We start from the raw sequence: 27,329 nt of genomic DNA on the forward strand, positions 1-27,329 counted from the left end.
GCTAGTTAAGTCAAGTCTCTAAAGGATGCTTGAATGGTTTCTGTCAGAAGTGTGAAAGTTTTAGCTGCTCATCTAATATAAAATGTAGTTATTGAATGGAGCTTAACATTGTGCTCTGTGTATACAGGTGGCCCTTGTTATTCGCGGGAGTTCCACTTTCGCCTATTATTATGAGTTTGGAAACCGTGAACAAAGAACCTTTACCCCGTGGGAATCTAGGGGTTATGTTCCTACACACAAACACACAAAATGCCAAAAAGGTGGGAGAAATAAGAGTAGAAATGAATAGTACCTTGGACTCAAGGGTTCCAGAAATTGGCACAATTTTAGGTAAAATATTCACCAAAGCATTTTTTTGTTTGTTTGCCCAACCACCAAATTGGCTAAATTTTTGATGAATATTTGCCAAAACATTTTTAAATGGAAAGAGCCTCAAAATGGCTCTGTGTAAAATGGCAGCCAGAAGTAATCCTGGAAGTCATTTCTGGCCACTCACCAACTGTGAATAGGCACATTTTAGCCTATTGTTGTACCATGGTCTCTTAAGACCTGTTCATGAATGCACAAAACTGTGGGTGTCAGGACCATGGGCAACAAGGGCCACCTGTACATATAAAAAGTTAACCTAATATTTGTATTTTAGAGCTCACGTTCTGCTGGATGCCATCATAGGTAGCATAAATTAGATGTGTCCTGTGGGAATATCTTTGGCACTATACTACTGAGCATTCCTTGAAATTCTGCAGCACGTTTGTTTATTTATTTAATTTATTTTTTACATTTTATATTCCGCTCTTCCTCCAAGGAGCCCAGAGTGGTGTACTACATACTTAAGTTTCTCCTCACAACAACCCTGTGAAGTAGGTTAGGCTGAGAGAGAAGTGACTGGCCCAGAATCACCCAGCAAGTCTCATGGCTGAATGGGGATTTGAACTTGGGTCTCCCCAGTCCTAATCCAGCACTCTAACCACTGTACCACGCTGGCACGTTGCTTTTAGTTTCAATCTAATTTCTTGAATAAAAGCAGCTGCTCTTTTTAACATACCCTTTTAGTTACTGAGGTATTGTATGGTTTAATTCATGTTTTTTACACTCTTATCTGTCAATTTAGGATATGTACAAGTAGTGGGTTGTTAAATAGTGAATAATAGTGACGTTTTAAACCGTTAGCTTTACGGTTTTGATTCTTTGTCTTGTAAACAGTTCTCTTCCAGAGCACAGTTGTGTCTGTACAAAACCTAGTGCATGAATAGCACATAATTGCTCTGTTAGAAACTGGAACAGCTTGGCACACCATGTGCAATGGTTCTGCGAGAACACCTCACATGATGCTTCATGACAACTTGCCACCCATGTAGCACAGTGTGTGGACAAGGCCTAAGCATTTTGTCAATAAGAAAAAGGCAGTTTGTTCCCAAGCTGTATGTTTTATTCCTGAGGGCAGAATCTCAGAATGACAGCATTAAAATAGAGATCTGCCCTAAATTGTGTGTTTGAAGGTTTTCTCCTCAGGAGCAGCTAAGCTAACAAAGGTTGTAAACATAGATTCTATGGGAAACAGCTGCAGAATGTTGTGGAATATCATTCATAGCAGTGCAGATTTTAGCTGGAGATTAATTTTTAAATTATTATTATAACATCTGAAGCTGCTCAGGAAATAAATTTGGTTCAAGAGTAGGATATAAATGCTTAAAATTTTTTTTTTAAAAAGCCTAGTGCTAACAGTATTGAGTAGCAGTGGGTTTTAAAATAATCTTTTCAGGGTCTGAGGCAACATATTTTCTTCACCCTACTGGAGGCTCTTTGTGCTCTCTATGCATCCACACCTATGGGATTTACACCTGCAGAAAGCTTTGTTCAGAACCTTCTAGAGCTTAGCATTGAGTGTTGGTGTGAACTCTACCCCTGTGGGTTGATAGCACATGCTTAGGTGTGGCCCACACCTTTTCCCTCAGTTCTGGGATTGAGTGGGATTGTCCTTGCCAGAAAGCAAGAAGCAGAAACTAAAAATAAACAGTCACAAGAATAGGAGGAGCAATTACTATGAACAAGACTTTAAAAAGTTCAATACTTCCACAACTGAAGGATGCTTTGTGAAATATTTCTAGCCCCGCTTCCTGAGAACTGTTTTTGGCCCAGGAATCCAAATGGGTGAATATTTGGCGATGCCCTAGTTTCAAGTAAAGCTGAAGAACTGGATGTTTGTGGAATATAGATGGGGATGAGTACAATCTCTAGAAGTGGGATTGCTGGAGAATAAATTAACCACAGCAATTTTACAAGACATTTGGTGTCAGGTGAGGGGTGACGTTAATGGCCTTTCAGCCTCAGCTTATGAGATGGAAGTCAGAGCCAGTCCAGATCTAAAATGGAGAGCATCCTCATCCTGACTGCTTATTGGCCAGGGAGGCAGAGCTTTGAAACAGGATTATAGCTTTGAGCCCTTGACTTTGGAGCTGCAGCCTGTTCACCGTTGCCAATGGGCTTAAAAGCTTAAGAAAACTCCCACTAGGTACCCAGGAAGCCTCTTAGTGTAAAAGTTGGCAACATAGTGGGATCAGCTGTTCTGCATTTATCCCACTGCTGTGCAGCCTGAGTGAGCACTGGAGCTAAAGTGGTGATGCTTCTGGGAATAGCATCAAGAACTAGCTGGTTTGTTAGCAGATAGTAATGCTGACGCTGTTCCTAAGCTTGTGATCTCAGTCACTTAGGGCTGTGCGAAGGTAAGCGACCAAGAATGCTGGACTTTTGTGCCCATTGGCAAAGGACATGCATTCTCAGTGTGTATTCAAGTGGCTTTCTGTAAAGAGGGGAAAAAATCAGGCTGCTTATGAAGTATCTGTGTTTTCTGAAAGTGAAATCCTGAGCATCATTTTCAGCAGTGAATACAAATATGATGAGTATGTGTGTGTGTATATATGTGTGTATATGTATGTGTGTGTGTGTGTGTAAATCTAAAACTCAGGGGTGGGCAGAAGATAGATACTAGCAACAGCCATTGGAGGGATGCTTTGTTGGGGATGGATAGGGCCAGTTGCTTTTTCGCAAGGGCCAGTTGCTTTAGGGCCAGGCGCCTTTTTCGCTCAGCAGTGGGTGGTGTTGCCTAAGCTTGAAGTCTGTCTTTGTATCTTTGCCTGCATGTCCTGTGGACACATATCAACACTCTGTTCTGTCTGGGTAGGTATAATGTGAGATAAAGTCACAAAGGCAAAATATTAACTGCCTGTTCCCCCCCGTGTTTACTCCTCATTTACCCCTCATTTTTGTTACATCTGACATGTGCATTTAAGTGCACACACTTCAGATTACTTATTTCAGATTTATTAACCCCTTAATACATACATATCAACAACCCTTTTGCATACAGTACCAGGTTAATGTCCTTTACATGATTGTGTATGGTGTGGTGGTGGTTCTAGTGCACATTTGTAAATATGAAACTAGAAATAGATCGCTATTCCAGATTACTGCAGAATTTTAAAATGTGATAAGTTGTCTGTCGAACATTGATGAACTCATTCAGGCACCACCAGACTGATGCTGGTAATATAACAGTTCGGCAGGAATAAATGCAGGCCTGCAGCTGGGCTTCTTTTGGTCCGAGGAAGTCTGGAGGCTATACTGTGTTTAAGGGGACAGTGCACAGTTAGTTAATACAAGGGTGGGCAAACGTGGCCCTCCATCTGTTGTTGACCATCACCCCCAGCCACAATTTATTGTGGCTGGGAAGTTGTAGTTCAACAGCAGTGGAGGACCAGGTTTGTCCACTCCTGAGTTAATAGATACATCTTCCATGTTTGGGAGGGGAAACTCAGAATGTTAAGCCCCAGAAAGCTCATATCTGTTGTACATTCATCTGGCATATACTTATAAACCTAAATTGTCTAATTTATTCTTTCCTGGGCAAATTGATTTGTCTGTGGGGCAGAAAGCAAAGCTTCTCTGTGTATTGTTGGTAGGCTTCATCTTGTCTCCTACTAGGATGCCATAGCTATCTTCAGCACAATGTACTCAGTGGGAAGTCTGTGCCACTCTTATCCTCTCTCATTTAAAACATGGCCTGATACCCCTTTCAACCCGATACCCCTTTCAATAATCAAAACAGACATATGGGTAAGCAGGATAGATCCTCTGCTTGGGAGGAAAAGGGATTATTTGAAGGGGTGGGTGGGACTATTAGCGTAGTGGGAGAGAACAGCATGGTCTCCAGATGCTTTGTCTGCTGCCACAAAACTGCCTAGAATATGGAGATTCTGAGCTCATGGATTCTCTTATTAACTCTGCTACTAAATAAGAGCCTCTTTTCTAAGGCCTGAAAAAAGGGTGCTGTGTGTTGTCAAGCATATTTAACAGTATGGAAAAGCATTGAGAGCACCGTAGGATACCAAAAGTACATTAGTTTGCTATGCAAATAATTTTTGTATAGAGCAGGCAAGCAGTTAACAATTTGTAGGTTTTAAATCATGTTCAAAAACCTTCTGATGTTAAATACTGTTACAGTCGAATGCAAACTTTTTATACTCTCTCAGTGAGGCTTTACTGATTATATAAGATATACTAGTAAGCTAATAGGAAAATATTTGAAGTATTCTTCTGAATATTTTACTGTGGTTCTTTGAAATGTTACATTGTTTAATAGAATATACTAAATGTGGGCACATAGAAGAAAAAGAAAAAGAAAAACAGATGAAATAATCTTGGTGTTACTTGTATTGCCCAGAATGAGTGTATAGACTTCCAAGAAAAAAAGCAGAATAATATAATTAAAAGCCCCTCCCACCTTTCTACATACACATGCACACACATCCCAAATCAGCTGAAATAAATAGAGGAAAGAAAGGGATTGGGAAAACCCAACATTATTCAAGATACACAGTGTTGTAGCCTCAGATTCCTAGCCCATTTATATAGATTGCTTATGTTTTAGGAAAAGACATTGCCAAGTAATACCAATGTATATAATTCCAAAAGGTTTTTCCAAATGCTGCAGAATGTTCCTGTTGAGCAAATGCTATCTGCTTCAGCATCTCCTCAGTCTTTTAGCCCTATTCACACATTGCACTTATTCATATGACATGAGCTGCCTGGGTTACCCCAGGCAGCTCACGTCTGAATTGCTGGGAACCCTGTTGCCCTGGCTGCTCCAGTCTTTGGTAGCCCAGCTCTTCTACCCAGGGCTTTACCGAGGAAAATTGAACCTATGGTTTGTTCTATCTTGGTAGGCAATCATGTCTGTGATCACCCCTAGGTAGCTGGGCTACCTGCCGGCTCGCCACCATTTTCTGCAGCGATTCGGGGGAAGGAGCAGCTTCACAAAGCAAAGGGGTTGCGATACTAAGAGCAGCCATTCCGTGGCTCGCATGCTGCATTCTGGGTCCATGGAGGACTCAGCATGAGCTTTTCCCTTCTCGCTGTTACTCCATAGATCATTGCCCCGGCACACGTGGGGGTATGTGAGCAGTGAAGAACTTGGCACTTGCTGATTGTCTGCAGGAAGACAGGTTGGAGCCTGTCTCCCCTCCAGCCCTCCAGCGCATGAGGGTGAGCAGTCATTTCAATCACCTTAATATGTTCAACACTTATAGAATGAGTGTACAGATCTGTATGCAGGTACAGTTATTCATATGTTATGTTGAACACAGATGCAGCAGTATGTGCTCTATATGTACCATGCTTTTGAGGGGCCTGTACCCAGGCTCACTTCTAAAATGAACACAGTTACAGTCTATCACAAAAAACATAGTGTGCTGAATAGTGCTGTTGCTTATCAAGCAATTATGCTAACCCGTACTGGATAGTGTAATACTGATAAGCTTAGTTTGATGCGACCTTCATAAGAAAGAATGCAGCGCTCCCTTGCAAACAAATTTTGTGTACATTTTGAGTGTACACTTCATACATAGGCCTATGAATTCATAGGCCTAATTGGGACCTATGAGTTTATTGTAAAACCCATTGTCTTTGCATGTCAATATGTCTAAATAAATGGGATACCTGTGATAAATGTATGATCATGACTCCTAGTCATCGTTGTAGGAGGAAAATTGTGTGTACTGATACTGTGTTGAACATCCTACAAGGGCAGGATGTGTGCATCATTCTGCACTCACTGTATGTTCAGGTTGAGCACGTGTAGGTCCTCTGAGTAAAATTGGCAGGAATAGCCCATGTATTAAGTTATGGCGCAAGGTGCAAGTGCATTTGAAAACGTTTCTGAGATTCCCTCCTCAAAGCCACAGGTTCATGTTGTACACTTTTCTATCAATTGCCTTGTTCCCTTGAAAGCTAGATAATCTGCCATAGCTACATAGCTCATATGATCTTTTTTCTTTGTCTGTCACTATGACAGCACCACCTACAGCCCTACTTCTAGATGTGTCAGTGGTGTTTATTAGAGGCAGCCAGAATGTTGGTTACGTTTGACCATGCACTTGGTTGCACTGAATCACTGACCAGAGACACTGCTGAGCTTCTCTATCTTAGTTTGGTTATATGTATGTAACGGAGCTGTTCCTTTGTTCCAGGAGCTACCAAGGCAGCTAGTATGGAGTAGCAGAGGCATAGTACAATAGTGGTGGATGTCCTTTTCAAATCTGAAAGCCAGCTATTCTTTTGTAAGCCTGGCAAGACTAGGCAGTCCACCGCTCTTAGATTCTGGATAATGCAGTGGAAATGCCAGTGGTACAGCTGGAGGCTGGCAGCCATGTTAACAGCTTGAGCAGGCTCTGAATCCCACTGTTGCTCAGTTCCCCATAGTAGCACAGCCCCAGATCTCAGGTGTGTGCACATAGCATCAGTAATCAGCTTCTGGAGCCAAACCTCTCCCTGATGTCCTAGGTTGAAGCGGTGGCCAGAAGTGCTTTCCATCACCTTTGGCTGATATGCTAGCTGATATGCTATTTCTTGAGACAAATGATTTCAGAACAGTGGTGCATGTGCTGGTAAACTCCAGACTTGGTTACTGCAATGTGCTTCATTGCAGTAACTTCATGGAGGAGAGGTCTATCAATGGCTACTAGTCTGAGGGCTATAGGCCATCTCCAGTCTCAGAGGCAGGATGCCTCTGAATACCTCAACTTGCCTGTGGGCTTCCGGGGGCATCTGGTGGGCCAGTGTGTGAAAAAGGATGCTGGACCAGATGAGCCTTTGGCCTGATCCAGTGGGGCTGTTCTTGCGTTCTTATAGGGCTGCCTTTGTATGTAGTCTGGAAACTGCAGTTGGTACAGAATGCCTCAGCCAGGTTGGTCTCTGGGTCTTCTTAAGAGAGACCATATTACTCCTTTGCTAAAAGAGCTACACTGACTACCAATATGTTTCCGGGCAAAATATAAGGTGCTGGTTATAACCGATGAAGCTCTGAACAGCTTAGGCCCTGTGTATTTAAGAGAATGTCTTCTTTTCCATGAGCCCCACCACCCATTGAGATAATCTGGAAAGGTTCCTCTACGGTTGCCATTGGCTCGTCTGCTGGCTACTCAGGGACGGGCCTTCTCCATTGCTGCCCTGAAGCTTTTGAATGTACTCCCTGCTGAAATAAGTGTCTCCCCATCTCTGACAACTTTTTAAAAGGCAGTTGGGACCCATTTGTTCACCTAGGCTTTTAATTAGACTTACATTTTTTAACATTGTGTTAAATTATTTTAATGTTTTAACTTTGTAACTTTGTTTTAATTTGTATTGTTTTATTGTAAACCATCCATAGTCATGAGTTTTGGGCTGTATATAAATTTGCTAAATAAAATTAAATAAATAAATAACGCTGCTGCTGGTGGGTTCAGTGAGCACCAGCCCCTCTGGCCCAGCTCTACCAAAGGCTTCCACTTTGCTTCCTAAACACCTCCCCAGCAGCTTCCACCTGCTTTGCCATCAAAGCTGGTCATCAGAGAAGCAGCTAGCCTGTCTTCTGGTCCTGCTGCTGACAAATGTAATAGGTAAGTTGCTGAGTGTTTGGATGTGCTGCTTGAGCAAGCAGCAGCTGGGGCACCAAAGTGGAAAAAGGAGGAAGCAGCAGAAGGATCATCTTGGAGAGACTCTATCTATGTGGTCACTAAGAGTCGACATCATGGCACTTAATCAATCAGTCAATCAGCAGAAGGGAAGATGCACAGTGGATGCTTTTAGTGTTTGAAATAAGGACCGTGGAAGAAGATAAGCATGGTGGGAGCATGGACTTCTGCTATGATGGTAGTAACTGGAAGAGTTGGGCTGGTCAGCTGGTAGGTCCTCAAAAACAGCAAGAACAGCAGAAGTATGATGCATTTGCTTTCTGCTTAAGGAAACTGTTTGTGAAGGAAAGATAACCTGCATCCTGGTAATGAGCTCTATCTGTGTCTGTGAGAGGGGGCACGTTTGGGTAAACAGTCTCTCAGTATTCTTGGGCAAGCAGTATTTCAGTATTCTTCATCTACAAAATGGCTAAACATTGTGTAACTGCCCTTGGGACTATACATCTGTAAAATGGAGCATCCCCCCCCCTATAATATAGCCGAAATTCTCCACACCTTACCAATATGCTGCATATTTGTGTGTTGCAAATGTGACTTGATGTGTAGCTGAGCTCACCTGCTTGAGTTCTCTGCTCTGCATGCAGTTTTAGATCTTGCTTTGTGCTTGTGACACAGTTGTACTCTGGATTCTTAAATTATCTGTGGTGGCCTGATATTCTATATGGGTGGTTTTGCTTGGTGGCAGGGGACATGTAAACACATGCAATAATTCTATGCTGATTGATAGGGCATTCTTTGTAGATTCTGTCCCCTAACTCAATGGCTTTGCCCCCAATGTGCAAGTTTGAGATTGGCTCTGCCCTGAGTTTGTTCCAGTTGGTGAATTATTGGGCTTTAAAAAAAAAAAAGCCAAAAGTAAACTTTAGAAGCCTGGCCACCCTGGCTGTCTAATGATCCAATATTTTGGTGAGGCATCAAGACCTACAGAGCAACAGACAGATGAGATAGAAGGGCAGATGCTTTCCCATGTACAATTGTGTGCAAGTGCAGAAATTTAAAGGGGTAAAGACACTGACCCTTGAACCCCAACCACTGAATACTTTATTCAGCCACCTCTCTGGCTTCTGAGATTTCAGTAGGCACATGTTAGAGTATATGCACATGATTTCAGTAGGCACATGTTTATCTGCACATGTTAGAGTATATGCAGCTAAAAGAGCTAGAAATTCTCCCCCTTTTTAAAATGTGAAAGCCAAGATTCTCAGGAACTAGAGTTCTGTGGCCAATACTATGTCCTGCACTTTTTCTTTTGTGTGATTCTGCAAGGGTGTTCTCATAGTCCAGGAAATGGCAGTTATAATATTTGAGTAAGAGTTTCAATGGCTTCCATAATGTTTTACCTTTCCCAGTACTTTTCAGAAGCAGAATAATGTGAAAATCTGTTTGACTTGCATAATGCATAGAGGCCGCAGAATTTGGATTATCTCACTGCAGGAGGGTTTTTTAATTTCAAGTGTGGGATATGCATAGTGCTTGATAAAATTAGCCAGGTAGAATGCTTTGGTGTCAAAGCATAGCTAAACAACAATATGAAGGAAATGATTACCTGTTATAATTTGGTTTAAAACAGGGATGGTTATTTAGTGGCCAAGGCAAGTTTAGTGTCTTGGTTGTCATATTTACAGCTGACTCCAACTGCATTTTAGCCAACCAATTCTGCTGGTAAAAAGACAGGCCATGGCCAGGCCTCTCAATTCTGCCTGACCCTAATGACAGTAGGTGAAACTCACTTTCTCAAAGTTTTTTTTAAAAATTGCTTTAGGCATAAGCAGTTGCTGTGGCTGTTTGATTTGCCTATCCAATATGAAAGAAATATGGCAATTACTCTTTGGCTTTCAGTTTATAACCCTCCCTTTGTAACAAAGCTATCACTTCACACCTTTGCTAAGCCTCTATTGTAACAATATCCTCTTGTTCTAATGCTTTTCAAACAGCCTCCCATGTGTAGTTATAAAAAGGTTAAGGGAGGGACCAAAGCTGTGAAGTCTGGAAATAGCAGTGTCATTAAGAGCAAACCCAAAGAGAAGCAGGTCATTCCTTGTATTTGGTTCTTGGTTGACGACAACGGGTTATGAAGGGTGAAAAGAATGAGCCCAAGACACCATCTTTTGGTGTTGTGAGCAATGTTGAGTGTTATTAAAGCTTCCCCCCCCCTCTTTTCTGTGAGAAAGTATCAGCATTCTGGGCAACGCCTGACTCCTTCAGAGTTAATCGTCCTGGTGGATAAAGTGCCAAGAAGCTGTTTCAGTGAAGAGGGCTGTCGATTTGGTTTCTGTAGTCTGGGAGGAAGAGTGTGTGTTAATGTGTGTGTCTTGACTCCTAACTCTGGTATTTTCTTTTGTCTTTGCTGTAGAGGCAGTTCAAATGCAGAATTGGGGGAGGAGGTGAAGGGGCTTTCAATTCAGGAAGCCATAAAGCACTTGAGCATCTTATTGAAAGGGGGTAATATACAGTCCTTTTGCTGTGCAATTGCCTACGAGGCTGCAGGGAAGTGAAAATGCTGGGGAAATTGGGGAAAGGGTGCTTAACTGCAGCTGTGACAGGGGAAATGATGTACAAATACAAGTGGTTTTGCCAAGTTGTGTGCAAGAGAAATGAAGACAGACCGAGCCAGGGAACACATTCTGCATTTGTAGGGTTTGTTTGTACAAGGGACTGGAATCTTCAACTCAGTAGTTGCATGAGAGGTAGAAAGCTGACCCAGTGCAGAATTGGTTCATTCTGCTGCTAGTGGTCCTGTGATTTATTAGTCTGTATATAATGCCATTCAAGTAGACCGCACTTTATAAGAGATGAGAGGGTAGGTCCCTACCCCGAAGGCGTCTCATTATAGAAGCAGATGCAAGGGAGTCCTCAGAGGACAAGAAGGGAAGTGGAGGCAGGGTAAAATGCAAATATACTGAATGTTTATATACTGCTTTTCAACAAAAATTCTCAGAGCGGTTTAAAATTGTTGTGTTTTAATTTGTAAACTGCCCAGAGATTTTATATGGGATGGTGCATACACACGTGGACAAATGTGTTGGTACACCTGCACGAAAAAAGACGAACCCACAATTGTCTCTGAAATAACTTGAAACTGACAAAAGTAATTGGCACCCATCATTGTTTATTCAGCATTTAACAAAATTCAGACTTTGCTTTAGAGTTTTGATGCAACAGAATATTTCAAACAATAACACAAATGAAAATGGAATGGACAAAAATGATGGGACCCGGAACCCAATATTTTGTTGCACAACCTTTAGAGGTAATCACTGCAAACAAGGAATTCCTGTAGCTCTCAATGAGACTTCTGCACCTGTCAGCAGGTAGTTTGGCCCACTCTTCCTGAGCAAACTGCTCCAGCTATGTCAGGTTTGAAGCGTGCCTTCTCCAGACTGCATGTTTCAGTTCTTTCCATAGATGTTCAATAGGATTCAAATCAGGGCTCATAGAAGGCTACTTCAGAATAGTCAAATGTTTTGTTCTTAACCATTCTTGGGAGCTTTTAGCTTGTGTTTTGGGTCATTATCCTGTTGGAGGATCCATGACCTGCGACTGAGACAGAGCTTTCTGACACTGGGAAGTACGTTTCGCTCCAGAATGTCTTGATAGTCTTGAGATTCCATTGTTCTCTGCACAGACTCAAGGCACCCCGTGCCAGACGCAGCAAAGCAGCCCCAAAACATAACCGAGCCTCCTCCATGTTTCACAGTAGGTATGGTGTTCTTTTCTTTGAAAGCTTCATTTTTTCATCTGTGGACATAGAGCTGATGTGACTTGCCAAAAAGCTCCAGTTTTGTCTCATCTGTCCAAAGGACATTCTCCCAGAAGCATTGTGGCTTGTCAATATGCATTTTAGCAAATTCCAGTCTGGCTTTTTTATGTTTTTCTTTCAACAGTGTAGTCCTCCTAGGTCTTCTTCCATTGAGCCCACTGTCACTTAAAAAGGGACAGATGGTGTGATCAGACACTGATTGACCTTGACCTTGGAGTTCAGCTTGTATCTCTTTGGAAGTAGTCCTTGACTTTTTGTCTGCCATTCTCACTATCCTTCTGCCCATTCTGAGGTCAGTTTTCCTCTTGCAGCCATGTCCAGGGAGGTTGGCAATAGTTCCAAGGACCTTGAACTTCTTAATAATATTTGCAACTGTTGTTACAGGAACATCAAACTGCTTGGAGATGGTCTTTGCCTTTAACATGCTTGTCTATGATTTTCTTTCTGATCTCCTCAGACAACTCTCTCCTTTGCTTACTCTGCTCCATGTTCATTATGGGACACACGATGATACCAAACAGCAGAGTGACTACTTTTCTCCATTTCAATAGGCTGAATGACTGATTGCATGATTGGAGACGTGTGTGATACTAATGAAGGAAAGCAGCTAATTTGAAAAATCACTCTAATCCAATTATTTATTATCTTTTCTAGGGGTACCAACAAATGTGTCCAGGCCACTTTGGAACATCTTTGTAGAATAAGCAATACTTTATCTCTTTTCACACTTGCTTTGCTTTACTCAATGATATATCAAAGGCATGCAAGTATACATGGGACAATTGCTTTTCATTTAATCACTTTTCAGGAGGCATAAAACACTTTTTCAATGATCTGTAAGGGTACCAACAAATTTGTCCACATGTATAAGTGCAATAAAATAAATGAACAAGGGAAACATAAAATTTTGTGTGATATACATCACGCAAAGCAGAGCTTTTCAAATTTATAAAGAGTTAGCCCTCCTTAGTAGTGGGGAAAAAACCTGGTTCCCCATTTTGTGGCAATAAAGCAGACTTGTATTTCATATCCTCTTATTCTGAACCTTAAAACAGGTAAACTAATGACACTTTCCAAATTGCATTTTAAAATTATGTGGAGCCTTGAAATTGCTGAAGGAGTGTGTCTTCTCTGAAGTATCCTATGTATACAAGAGTTGCAGTCTTGTTATCTCTGCATGTGAAGAAGGTTGTTTAGTGAGTGGGAGTGTTCTCATCTTGAAGGATCCAATCCTAATTGCATGTCACCACTTCTGTTGAGAGTAAAAAGAAGAGGAAACTGCCCAGGGGGTACTGGAGAATACTGGTTTTATTTTTAGAAAATAGCTCAACACATTTTGAAATTTATAGCTCTTTTCCAAGGTAAAGGTAAAGTGTGCTGTCAAGTTGATTTCGACTCCTGGTGCCCACAGAGCCCTGTGGTTTTCTTTTGGTAGAATACAGGAGGGGTTGCTACTTTGTCAGGCAGTGTATTCAGTTGCTAAACAGTTCTTGTAATTACATCACACATGATGAAAAGAGCTCTCCTTTTCTATCATCTAAACCTATTCTTTCTTGTTCCACATTCAGTGAATTATAGTGTGGACAATTGCTTCTCCACCTCCATTCATCTTTAGATATATTTGCAAATCGTCAAAAATATTTCCCTTTCATCTCTTTTCTCTATGTTAAATATGCATTGCCAGTTCTAGTTGATTTTCATTTAGGGACTTTTGATCGCTTTTCAGATAAGAATTTCCAAACAAGGTTCAGATGGTTACGTGTGTATGATAGGGATTGTCCCTGGGCTAGAACTGGAGAATCAGTGTTGTGCTTAGACAAGCGAAGGGCTTAGTCTTATAGACAATCCAGACTTTCCAAAGTAGGACTGCATACTCTTTTGCAGCCTAGTACCAAGGGATCTGTATCTGCCTTCTTGCTGCCTCCACCCTAGTGCGGCTGTGGGCCACTGCTTCTCCTTGATGAGGTGGATTCCTTGCTGTATGCAGTGTGTATTTTCCCAACAGTCATTGCAAGACTCCAAGGGATTTAGTCACGTAGATGGTGGGGGGAGGTGGAGAGACGTTAAACAGGCTTTTCCCTAATGAGCTGTGATGCCAGCTGGAGAGGGAGAGAATATGGCTTTTCTCTCCTGTCCATTGCTCTGTGAATCTACCGAGGGGTGGAGGAGGAACAGTGTATCTCCATTTTGCACACACACCCTCCCACTGGTCCAGTACACACACTGCTGATTTGCTGCTGCCTCTGTTTCCTTTCTGCTCTGTACCCAAAGCATTTTGGCAAGGTTCAGATTTCTTTGCTCACAGTTCAATGCTCAAGGAAAAAAGGGAAAAACAAAGGAGTGAGGGGGATGTAAAGGGAGAGTTGCTTATTGCCCTATCCCAAGACTGAGTACCATACAGTGAGAATCATCCTTTTTCCTTCTTTCTTTCCAGCAGTCTCTTAAAAGTAACAGTTGCTGTTCTTTAATAATCTGCTTAAGGACTCATGCTCTTCTGCACTGACCTCTGTCATTAGGACTGAAACTTTAAACGTTACCTTTGTTTTCCTAAAATTCCATATGCTTTTATCACAAGATGTTAATCAAACCAAGGTATATTCTCCTCCCCTGGGGACACTGGAAATTATGCATAATACAAACTGTAAGTCTGTGCTCTCCCCAAACTGCTTTTTATACATCTGCTGCCCTCCCGCACCAGTTGAAGAAACCGGCTAGGGATTTGGTACACGTGATGTTTAAACAGAAAATTACATTCGTTCAGGTATACTGTTTCCCATATACTGTGATGCACTGATCTGGACATGGTTCTGGTTCTTAAGCTTTGTTTTTAAGTTTGACTCACATTATTTCTAGAAAGACCTGAAGATTTGTACTGGTAATACTACCTAGCAGCAGACGTTTAATGCCCTATTCAAAAAGTTAGTATCCAAATATTAAGAGTACTAATTAAACATAAATAGTTTTTTGTTATCTGGATATTGAGTGCCCTAATTCGTTGAATACGATCTGTGAAGACCTTCCCATAACCCCCTGTCCCTATATTGATTGATTGATTTGGTTTGATTTATATACCGCCCCTCCAAAAATGGCTCAGAGTGGTTTACAACAAATAAAAACATTTAAAATCAATTAACAGTTAAAATCAAAACTAAATCAATTAAACAATTAAAACATTGACATTAAAATCATTTAAAACTAGCATTAAAATTTAAACCATGAATCTAATTAAAAGCTATATGAGCACGTCACAGTTACCCTCATGGTAAAATGCTGCAGCTCGTTGTGGTGACCGAGCCCCGCCTCCACGCCCACAGTGTGCTATTTAAAGGCAGGCCGGCACCATGTTCCTCAGTTTCCCCCCGACCACTGTTGTGTTCAGACATTGGTCTGTTGCTCCTTGTTGGAAAGTTCTTCAGAATGATTTTTGCTGTGTGAGTTTAAAAAAAACACCCCCGGACTGTTATTTCAGTTGTTTGTCTTGTTTTTTGGCTTCCAGACAACATTGGCATTATTTGACCCTCGGAATGGACTTTGGAGTACGCTTCTGATTATCGTTATGGCTGAAGAGAAACAGAGCTTTAAGAAGTGTGAGGGATGTAAAGCTAAACTCCCCTCTAAAGACCTCCATGATTTGTGTCTCATCTGCCTTGCAGAAGAACACAACGTTTCTACTTGCAAGATATGTCTGTCCTTCACAACACAGACTTGCAAGGATCAGGCTCTGAGGCTTCACACTGCTATATATGATGAGGTGTTAAGCCCCTCAACTCTGGGCGAGCCCCGCCCTTCGACATCAGAGGCAATCTCAACACTGAAGTCTTCAAAACCTTCAACATCAACTTTAGTGTCTACAGCTTTTAGGAGCCCTAAGCCACCTTTGGATGCAGGCTCAACTTTGTAGCAGTTGAAATCCAAAATCAAATGGTCAACCGCAGAAGCTAGTCCATCATCTCCAAGACTGAAGAAGTCTAGAACTATAGCTCTGACTAAAGACTGTACTCCATTGCCATCGGATCTGCAACAGCTACTGTCAGAGCATGAAGAGCCCTCAAAGTCAAAGTTACCCTCAATATCAACTCTTCAGCATTGACTTATTTGACATCGAGGAAGTCTTCTGATCCATCGAAGACAAAAGAGCCTCTTTACGCCGATCGCCCTTCAATACTGATGCGATTGACATAGAGGGCTTGATCTCAGTCACCATCTCCAACACTGATTGATTCGTTGGCACCTTCAATGCCTGTTGATCAACGCCGAGTTGCATGATCGACACCGGTGACTCCTGCTCCTTGTTTTCCAACGATGATATCAATGCTGAATATTGTGCTGTTGACATTGAGACAAGTCTCACCTCGATGTCAGATACCGATGCCGACATTCAACATTGAAGAAGAGGATTTGGAGGTGCCAGATTGGACCCCTCCACTGCATGCACATTGCTATCAATCCTAGATTTATTCTCCAGTGCTCCTTCTACATCCACATTCAAAGAGTTTCTCCTGACAAGCGCCGATGGAACAACTACACTGACAGGATCAGTCCCTGTTCGCTTAGTGGATCAGCAATCTTCTTTGTACCCTGTCTGCTGTCTACTTAGAAGGGCCATATGTTTGGCACTCCTGTGGTTCAACTCTTGCTAGGGCTGCTTTAGGAGCCTTCTCCTGGTGCTTCATATGACTATCAGGAGGGGAGACCATGGAAGTCGACTCCTTCAGATTTGCCATCCCCTTTCCTCTCTTTGGCAATAAACACCTTGGCAAATGGGGATGCACCAGCTTTACCGAGCACACCTGTTATACTAACTTCTATGGCTACACAGGCCATTGCTGCTACTCAGGTATCTATCTACAACAATGCAGACAGCCCCACCACTACCAAAGCCTCTGTGCTTGGATGTGGGGACTGAAACCTGTTCTCAGCCTCCACCACCAGTGAAATCTACTTCTGAGACTCAAATGTTCATTCCACTTTCCCCAACTGGATCACCTTCGGACCATCATGGTTCCTTCAACTTCGAATTGGATCTGGACAATTTGACAGATCCCCCTACTGATGTGCTACCCTCTACCTATGTCTCCCCTAACAAAGAAAAGAAAGCCTACCACAAACACATTAGGGAAATGGCAGAGGCTTTGGGCTTGGACCTGAAATCTGAATTAGCCACCATAGATGATCTTGTCTATAATTTCATGGTCAAGTCACAAACAACCCAACCTGTTACTCTCCCTGTTCTCCCAGGGTGGCAAAGTGTGCATGGGAGGTTGTTCATACATCAACCTCAACCTCCAAATGTTTGGAAAGTTTATATCACGTCCAGGAAAAGGACAATACGTACCTAAGCATCCTGCTCTGAACTTCCTCATTATCAACTGCACCACCTCGGTGAAATCTGGGAGACACGGCATGACTTCTGCACATAAAGAAGGGAGAAAATTATATCTCTTAGGGAGAAAGATCTACTCCACATCTTGTTTATTAAGATTGCTAATTATTCGGCCTGCACAGCTAAGTATAATCATGGCCTATGGGAAGCCCTTCAAAATGACTTAGACACTCTGTTGCCTGTAGAGTTTCAGAAGAGATACCTACAAACCTTGAATAAATCAGCTGGCTCACTCAACAACAGTTGAGCACAGCAAAACATCTTGCTGAATCAGAGTCTTGCTCCATGACTGCAGCGATCTCACTAAGGAGACATGCATGGCTTCGCTCCACTTCTCTTCAGAATGATATGAAAGAGAAGATTGAGGGCTTAACCTTTAATGGTAATGGCCTTTTCAGCTAAACAACCAACTCCTCAATGGAGCAATTAAAGAAGTCCAAGTTCACTGTTAAGACCTTTACCACCTCAACTTTGGCTTCTTCTTGTGGGGCAAAATATTGCTCACACTCCAGGCAGAAGCCCTTGTTTAAACAGGAGCACTGTGATTTTAAAAAACAATACCACTCATATCATAAGCACTCCTATCAAGGAAGAGGAAAAGTCACCCAGTCCCAATGCACAACACAAGCAGAGTGGGAATGAGAGGAATGAGATTGCCCACTGTAACCTTTACACTCTTTCCCATTCCAGCCACGAGGGGTGTTAACATCTTGGCAAGTGAGCAACTACACCAGCCTCGCAATCTCATCCCTCCCACCAGTTCACGAATCCATCAGACTGGCACGCCATGCCCCTGCATGGCACCGCACAACATCAGACTGCTTGGTCCTGAAGTTTATATCTTGAGATATGCCATAGAATTCAAAACAACCCCATACCTTTCAGGAATGAAGTTCACTCAACCGTCCCTGTTGTTACAGGAGGAAGTGAAGGATTTGTTGAGAAAGGAATCAATCACCCCTGGGCAGTGGGCGCACGGACAGGAAGGTTTTTACTCCCATTATTTTCAGATCCCGAAGAGGGAAGGCGGGATCTGCCCCATCGTGAAACTACAGTATTTGAACAAGTTTGTCACTATATGGAAATTCCACATGATAGCATTGCAGGAGATCCCACCTCTTCTCTATCAAAAGAATTGGCTTGCAATGCTGGATCTGAAAGATGTGTATTTTCATATCAGCATATGGGAACAACACAAGAAGTATTTAAGATTTACTGTAGGTGAACAAGTGTACCAATACAAGGTCTTACCCTTTGGACATTCTACCACCCCAAAGGCTGTTGTGGTGGCCCATCTGAGGACACAGTGTATAGCAATATACCCGCTTCTTCGGATGATTGACTCCTGACGTCAAAAGATCAAGGAGAGTTACGTTCTCAGACACAGTATGTTTTAAATCTTCTCCAAGACTTGGGGGTCCAAGTCAATTGGAAAAACCAGTATGTATCCTCAACTACATTGGAGCAATCTTGAACACAGAGACCAAGAAGGCTTACTTACCGAAAGAATGGTACGAGTGTATCAGGGACCTGATCCATGAATTCCAACAACATCTGTCACAGCTGGCTCAATTCATCCAACAGCTCTTGGGCCTCATGGTGTCCTGCAACACAGTAGTATGTTATGCATGTTTGAAAATGTGAAAGCTACACCTTTGGTTTCTATCAGTTTTCCGTCCAAACTTAGACAGTCAACACAAGCATCTTGAAATTCCGGTTAAAATACTACACTCCCTTTCATGGTGTTCAAATGGCCAGAATCTCTTAGAGGGGTTCCTATTCAGACTCTGAATCCCTCAATTTGGTTGACGACGGATGCCTCTCTACTGGTTTGGGGGGCCCACTGTGAGAACCATAAGATTCAAGGAAGGTGGACACCACATCAAACTCAGTTTCACATCAACCTTTTAGAGTTGCTAGCCATCTTCCAAGCAATGAATGCCTTCCTACAAGTTCTACAAGGCAATATTTTACAGGGGCAGTTGGACAATACCACTGCCCTGGCTTCCATCAACCACCAGGGTGGAACAGTGTCATGGACCCTCTCGCTCTCAGCTTCCAGCTGTGGCACTGGTGCATCAGGTTTGCCTGATAGCCATCCACATAAAAGGCCTAGACAATGTCCTAGCGGATGATCTGAGTCATACATTTGCACAACAGCAGCAACATGAGTGGAAGATCAAAATGGAATATATTGCTTTTTCCAACTTTGGGAAACACAAAGTGCACTCATTTTTGTTCAAGAGCGGGTCACAACTCACAATTACTGGGGGATGCCTTCCAGATGGACTGGTCTTGAGAGATGCTGTATATGTTCCGACCACACCCATTAATCAACCGCTTGGTGGCATGTCTCCTGGCCACTCCAACATCCTGCATTCTAGTGACTCCATGGTGGCCAAGGCAACCATGGTTTCCACAAGTACTCAAACTGTCGGGAAACCAGTACTAGAGATTGCCACAAGAACTAAATCTTTTGACATGAGACAACGGTCATATCCTACACCCAGATGTACTCACATTCTGTCTGATGGCATGGTGAATCGGCTTCTAAATAACATACTACTCAACCTTCTATCAGGCGTAATTACTTTGGCAAATGGCTGCATTTTAAGACCTGTGCCAGGGCGCATGGTTTTCACCCTAAGCAAGCTACCAATAAGGATGTACTCCTCTATTTGACTACCTTGAAATCAAAGGGTATGGCTAATGTGTCCCTTAAAGTTTATTTGGCAGCACTCTCTTCCAAACATCCAGGCTGTGGCAGTAAGAATCTTTTCTCACATCTGGAAAGTAGAGGCTTCCTAAAAGGCCTCATGAATGTGTAGCCACCTATTTGTACTCCTGTGGAACCGTGGGGCATATCCTCTGGGTCAGCACTGGCCCCAAGCCCATTTGAACCCCTGACCCTGGCCCCATGCACACTGGCTTTTTACTGGCACTGGGGAGAGAGGCATTCATTTATGTGGGCAGCTGGGTGATTGGCTGGTGGTGGCACTGGCAGCAGCCAAAACGTTAGTCTTTGAGTCCCCTTAAAAATATTCGGCGGCACTTATGGTGTTGTCAAAAAAGAAAAAGAAAATTGTATGTGTGTGTGTCTGTGTGTTGATATTCAGTTATGGAACATGGACCCCTTCAGACCTCGCTTGCTGAAGAAGAAGAACAAACAAATAAACAGAAAACCATAGCAAAGAAAAATCCAGATCACTGTTTTGATGACCCAACATGCCATAATACATGTATTCTCTGAGTTACAAATGTCCATACATACAAATAAATCTCCATAACATATTACATGAAGGAAGTTCTCAACTTATAAACGCCAACCCACACATACAAATAAATCATCATACAAACAAGCCATCATCTTGGGAAGTATATGTTCCAAGTGTACATTTGACTTACAGATAAACTTTTAGAATGCAACCTGTTTATAAGTTGGGGACATTTATTATTATTTATTTATTTATCTATTTATTTATTTGATTTATATACTGCCCTTCCAAAATGGCTCAGGGCAGTTTACAATGGTTTTTAATGTCTTTTCAAAATAAATGGTAATAGATTTAACTTCCTGTTTGGCTTGAGCTTACTTCATGCACAGGCCAACAGAAAGTGATCAGTGTTCTATAATTTACCATAATCACGCGACCTTTGCTAGTAGTCTGCATTGAATTACAGTAGGCCTACTTTTAAATATACTTCATAGTTATTTGTGGCATATTAGCTTTGTGTTTCAAAATGGCTTGTGGAAGTACAAATATTTGTTAATGTGTATATGTTAAAAACATTATTCTGTATAGGCAGGTTGTGTAAATTCTTCCTAAGTGGCAAGATGTTTTGTATTCTGTAACTTCTCAGTTCAAACATGCAGGCTTAGAATCCTCCAAATAAGGTAATTATAATCTATATATATAATTCTGGGTGTGCCCAGGAAAAATGCGTCCCGGCAGCCCAGCTGATTGGTTGGGCTGCGGGGGCGCCTGATTGGTCCTGGTGGCACACCCAGGAGAACAGCGGCGGCGGACATGGCCGCTGGTGGGCCCGGCCTGGCAGCGACAGGGACCGGCCGAGGAGCCGAGGTGCCTGGCCGGGCGAGGCGAGGAGGCAGCGGGGGAAGTCGGGTGATGTGGCAGCGGCGGGCCCGGGTGGTGGCGGGCCTGGCCGGGAGGCAGTGACGGGGGAAGCTGGGAGGCGGCGGGGGAAGCCGGGTGAGGTGGCGGCGGGCCCGGCCGGAGCTGCGGGCGGCGGTGGTGGGCCCGGGCAGAGCCCAACTAGAGGCACAGATGCTCTGTGCCCGGGCCCACTAGTGTTGAAATAATCCTTCAAAAAAGCTGAAACAAAAATGAAATTCCAATTTTTATATTAAATAAAATACAAATCTTGCCTAGCACTTGAATCTCCTGTTAGAAACTATAATGTTTAAGTGCTTTTAAAAAAAAAAGTTGTCTTATAGTAGGAAATGTTCTCTTGTCTGAGTTTATACAATATCAGCTTCAAAATTTGCTCATAACTATAGTCGGTAGAAAAAATAGTAACATGGGTGATTCCATTACCCTTAGAATTGCCCCTTTGTTTGCAGGGTGGTTGCCTGCCCTAGAGGGATGGACTTACTCTACTCTTACAATGTATTTTTATGGGTAGAATGGTGATTCTGGTTTGCTAGAGGTTGAATATAGGATCAAACAGCAGAGATATTTCTTGAGTTAAAAAGTATGACTGCATAATTTATTTATTTATTTATTGTTACATTTATATACTGCCTTTCATTAAAACAATCCCAACGCGGTTTAATGTGTATACTTAATGCAACAGGTAAAGCCACTAAGGTGCAATAGTTACTTAATAGATTAGTGTTTTTCACTGCAAAGTCTGGCAGCTCCTTGACTAATTCTGGCTTTGACCAATTTTCTTTAGATCTAGGAGCCAGCCCTAAAATTTAGGATTCAGACAGTGGACAATTAAGAAAACTACCAGATTAGTGGCAGACATTGGGAAGGGTGTGGGTAAAAGGGTTTTTCTTTATCCCCTTTACAAGTGACATACGTAGAAGAGAAACAAGGCTGCTGGGCCAAAAAAAGATTTGAATATTCTAGTCTACATGCCACAGTTAAAGTTTTAATCATGATGGCTCCCTGGTACCTGGGATTTGACAATGCTTGAACTGTTTGTTAGGCCTATGCAAAACTTTGGTCAAAGCCAAATACTCTGGACATCTCCCCTGGCTCTGTGTGGAGGTGACCATTCCCACCATGCAGTGTTGTGCTGTGGGTCTCCTTTAAGGGAAACTGAGTCCTCTCAATTCCCAGCACCATCTTGAATTACTGGGAAGTATAGCCCCCTAGAGCTCTTTGAGGAAAGCAGTTGGAAAGACTACTCTTTGCAGTGCTTAGATGGCACTGGGACTTGAGAGGGCTCAGTTTCCCTTAATGCTGGGCAAAGGACAAAACTGCTTTGAGGTCTGCACAGTGGGAAGTGGCTCTCACATCGAAAGGGGTTGTTTTTTTTTTTTTGGTGTTTTTTTGCAAGAGTGGCTCCCAGTTGGAAAACTGTGAGGAGCCCTGTAACAAATGGTTTCTGACACATTTTACTGATCTTAATTGGGGGAGTCTGTTCAGCAGCTGGACACTGTTGAACAGGAGTTTATATCTCTTTCTGATAGGTTTATATGTAGAGGAGCTCTGTCTCCAAAGATGACTGGTTTTGGATGCAGTTCTCTTTTTCTGGTCACTTTTAGTTAAAAACCAATATAATAATACGAATACAACGGATATTAACATATTGCTTTTCAGCAAAGATTTCCAACATGGTTGACATGTTGGAAGACATGTTGGAACATTTATTTATATAAATAAATAAAATGGCTTCCTGTCCCCAGAGGGCTCACAATCTAAAAAAGAAACATAAGATAGACCCCACCAACAGCCACTGGAAGGATGCTGTACTGGGGATGGATAGGGTCAGCTCCTCCTGCTAAAAAAAGAGAATCGCCACTTTAAAAAGGTGCCCCTTTGCTCAGTTAGCAGGGGACATGTCATGTCATACATGTTTTCATGTTCATGGTCTGTTCTCTCTCACTCTCCCCCCCACACACACACACTGGGCATTTGTGCATGTTTGGTATATGCACCTTAAGTTTTGGAGAAATCTGCCTCTCAAACTGTGCCCAAGAGTGCTTCCAGCCTTTGGAACTCTGCAAGTTTCAAAAATGGGTTGGGATTGTTTTAACAGCAATGCAAAGAGAAACTCAGGATAAAATATCACATGTTTATCCATGGCCATTATAAGCTGCTCTTATTCCAAATTCCAAAACTACTTATTAAATGTTGGAGTTTAAATAATGGTTTGCAAAGAGTAGAGCAGCTTTTGGGAATTCTGCTCTCAGAAAAATGCAAGTGTACATTTTCCTCTTTAGCTCCCAGCCATGCACAATAGTACACAAGCTTCATGAAGAGTGTCATGCTGTGGTGGACTTGGGGGGACGGGGACGGTGGGCAAGCTGGAATCCCAGCTCAACCATTGTATATATTGATGGCTTTGGGCAAAGCATAATATCAGTACCTATTTATGAATCAAAAATAATTCTACTCCATTTCCTTGAGAATGGATAAAATACAGATTACAAAGCAATTAGCATGCCAAAAATGCTATACAAATGATAACTTGACTGATATTTGTTCTGCCAGAACTTATTGTTCTTGAAACCAAATGTGAGTATGTCTCCCCCCGCTCTTTGTTCAGTCAGGAAGGAATTTGTGGAAATTTCATCTGATCTTTCTTTCTCACATTAGGAACTTGAAGCAGCTCTGTACAGTGATGATGTGGAGTTCATCAGTGATTTGATCTCCTGTCTTCTTCAGGGTTGTTATCAGCGCAGTGACATTACGTGAGTAGTCTCATGCCATGGCTTAAGAGCTTTTAGAAATAAAAGAAATTAAGAGTCAAGAGATGTTATGCAACAACTATGGACTGCTGAAAGGGTAGATGCCAGACCAAAATGTTGAATTATTGTCAAATTCTAACAGTTTTCTGTTCTAGAGCACCTGTAAAGCTACTATTTTACTTATATCCCATATGCTATGATCTGGTTCATAACATATGACTGAAGTATGTGTGTTGTGTGATGTCTGTGACAGTCCTGTGGCTCTAATTGTTGTAAGTGTGGAACCCTCATCTGACCCTATTCAAAGATCTCCATGAAAACATACCTGTTGTAAGCTGCCTTGAGGATCTTTTGATTGAAAGGCAGGGTATATATCTAATAAACAAAAAAACTTTGAAGGGCTGACACAGGAGCCCTGTGCAAATCTCATTTAAATATACAGAGATTGTGCATCTGTGGCTCTTGGTATGATCTGAATCTGTATAATGCAACTGCTTTCACTGTCAACCATAAATAATATGCAACACCTGCTTTATTTCCTTTTCTCCCTCAAAGTAGGAGGTCACGGCTCACAATGGGTAATCTTCCGCTCCTTGCTCCAGATAGACAGGAAGTCTCAGGTGATTAGATAGGTGATGATCTGTCCCCTTCTCCCAGCATGCCCAGGTGCACTTCCCCAGTTCCTTCCTGTCTTAGCTCCTGAATAGACGCACCTGGGCAGGCTCCTGCCCGGGACCATCCTTTCTACTCTTTTGGTGAGCTTTCCTTTCATTTACATGGATCTTTCTCAGGCGGGGGATACCCTACAGGGATCCCTTTCAGAGAGCACCGGGGAAGACCCAAGGGAAAGAAAGAAAAAAACTCATAAGAGGTGCCACCATACTTCTTCCGCTGAACCACATGGTCAGGGAAAGAGGAAAAAGAACTTTCCCAAAGGGAAGAAAAAGGAGAGCGAGGCTGGGGGGAGGAATCTGGCTACTCTGCCTGCTCTGTGGCAGAGTGAGAGGATTTTGGTTCAGACCGCCTGCAGCGATTCACTTCGGCGGCTGGGAGACCAGGGAACACATGTGGTTGGCGGGCCGGCTGGGGGGAGGGGGTCCCTTCTCCCCCTGGCCCCCCCCCCATGCCCATCCACACCGGGCTATTCCTGGGGAGAGGCTTCAGGCCCCCTCCCAGTCCACCCCTCCCCCAATTGCCCTCCCCTACCAGGCAGGACGATCGGCAGAGAGGCGGCCACAGCCACTTCCATTGCCCCCCCACCGCCCTGCCTGCAGCGCTGATACCTGCCTTGTTGATCCAAGCAGCTGAGAAAGAAGAGATAGAAATGTGTGAAATTATTTTACTCATTTTTAGCCTAGTTTCCAGTAGACTTATGATTTCACCCGGCATTCTGTGTGTGTCCGTGTTTCTGTCCCCCACTATCAACTTTGCAATGCCTAGACCAATATGAACCAAATTGGGCATAGTTGTAGGGCCACATAGGGACACCTCAACACTGTATTGATGTCATCCACCCCAATTCAAGATGGCGGGCGTGTAAACTTTTGAGGTGCAAGAGAGCTAACTTCTGAACCACCTGACTGATTTGAACCAAATTTGCTACAGTTGTAGAGAAACATAGGGACACCTCAGCAGTGTAGTCTGTGATGATGTCATCCACCCTGATTCAAGATGGCAGATGCATGAACATTTGAGGCAGAAGTAGGCTAACTTGTGGACTGCCTAACCTATTTGTGCCAAATTTGGTACAGTTGTAGTGAATGTCACACAGGGACACCTCAAAGGTGTAGTTAGTGATGATGTCATCCACCCCAATTCAGGATGGCAGGCACACATGAACATTTGAGGTGCAAGTGGGCTGATTTGTGAACTGCCTAACTGATTTGGACCAAATTTATTCCAGTCGCAAGGATAGTATTGTGTTCAATATGTATAGGTATTTTAGAATACTGTTACAGTTTTTAAGGGTCCTATCCACCTAATGGCGCAGTGGGGAAATGACTTGATTAGCAAGCCAGAGGTTGCCAGTTTGAATGCCCGCTAGTATGTTTCCCAGACTATGGGAAACACCTATATCGGGCAGCAGCAATATAGGGAGTTGCTGAAAGGCATAGTCTCATACTGTGTGGGAGATGGCAATGGTAAACCCCTCCTTCTGTATTCTACCAAAGGTAACCACAGGGCTCTGTGGTCGCCAGGAGTCGAAATCGACTCGACGGCACACTTACTTTATTCAACTTCAGCACAGCATTCCTTCAGCAGTTGTTGCTGGTGTCTGCTACCTTGTGTTTCTTTTTAGACTGTGGGGGCAGGGCACCATCATCTTAATATTATACTTTTTTTCCTGTGTAAACTTCTTTGAGAACCTTTTTTGGGGGGGGTTGAAAAACAGGTGGTGGTGGTGAAAAACAGGTGGTTTTGGTGGTGGTAGTGGTGGTGGTCGTAGTAGTAAGGGTCATACAGGAGTAGGCTGGCAATCATTTTCTGTTTATTAGACTTGAATAATTCAGTTGGACATGACCCAAAATGCATTTACTGGTAGCCCACATGATGGGAAATAGCAGATGCACTGTATGATGTTCCGTTATACAACACAGGCAGATCTTGCCCAAAAAAGGGAATTGTTGGAACTGATGACGGACATTCCCCCTGGCCATGGGGTCTACAGAGTGAAAAGAGCAGCCCATTACTTCAGAGGGGCTTCTTGCCTGAGCTATAGAGCACTCGTGTTTTGAGTTCTCTGCAATTTGCACTCAAATATTTGCTTTTAATTCTCATGTGTGTGCAACCAAATCTGTACATTCTAAGAAACATTCCAGTTTGAATGACAGTTTCTGGCTAACATGGAGAGTATAAAACGAGCTCAATCAAGAAGATTGCACCTTAGATTTTAAGCCAAGAACCTGCGAGTTCTCATCAACATGGCAGTGTTAGGAAGATACTTAATGGCATTTGTTTTCCCTGCCATAAATACTGCCTGCCCACCTGAGGATGGTTTAATTTTTGTATAGTGATTTACATCTCCCAACATGTGCCTTGTTATTTATTTATCTTTTCTTGCACAGCAAGTAAAAAATGTTGACTAGGCTGGAGTTGTCTGGCCATTGTTTTCTGTATGCTGCATGATTAAAGTAGTTCTGCTAATTATAATGTACTCTAAAGTAATTTTGGAAATGGAAGCCTCGCTGAGAACCATTCTGGTGCACAATTTAAATGTACTTTAGGCTAATTTGCCTATTTGTCTTGGAGAGAAAACATGTGTCAAGATTATGCCACTGCATTATGAGTCTTTGGGTT

General features: G+C 42.7%; 1 protein-coding gene across 3 annotated transcripts in view; it reads left to right on the forward strand.

Annotated features, from left to right (window-relative positions):
- Nucleotides 1–27,329, forward strand: part of LOC128327136 (chromatin remodeling regulator CECR2) — a 221,948-nt gene that overhangs the window by 94,535 nt on the left and 100,084 nt on the right. For 2 of the 3 annotated variants that reach the window (XM_053255456.1, XM_053255455.1), the window contains exon 2: nucleotides 23,941–24,035. In XM_053255456.1, coding sequence (XP_053111431.1) covers nucleotides 23,941–24,035 — 95 coding nt within the window. Of the gene's footprint in view, nucleotides 1–39; nucleotides 5,542–23,940; nucleotides 24,036–27,329 lie in introns of those variants that run through there. The other variant, XM_053255457.1, reaches the window with a different exon arrangement.

Source organism: Hemicordylus capensis, chromosome 5, assembly GCF_027244095.1.
Source record: "Hemicordylus capensis ecotype Gifberg chromosome 5, rHemCap1.1.pri, whole genome shotgun sequence".
NCBI lineage: Eukaryota > Metazoa > Chordata > Lepidosauria > Squamata > Cordylidae > Hemicordylus > Hemicordylus capensis.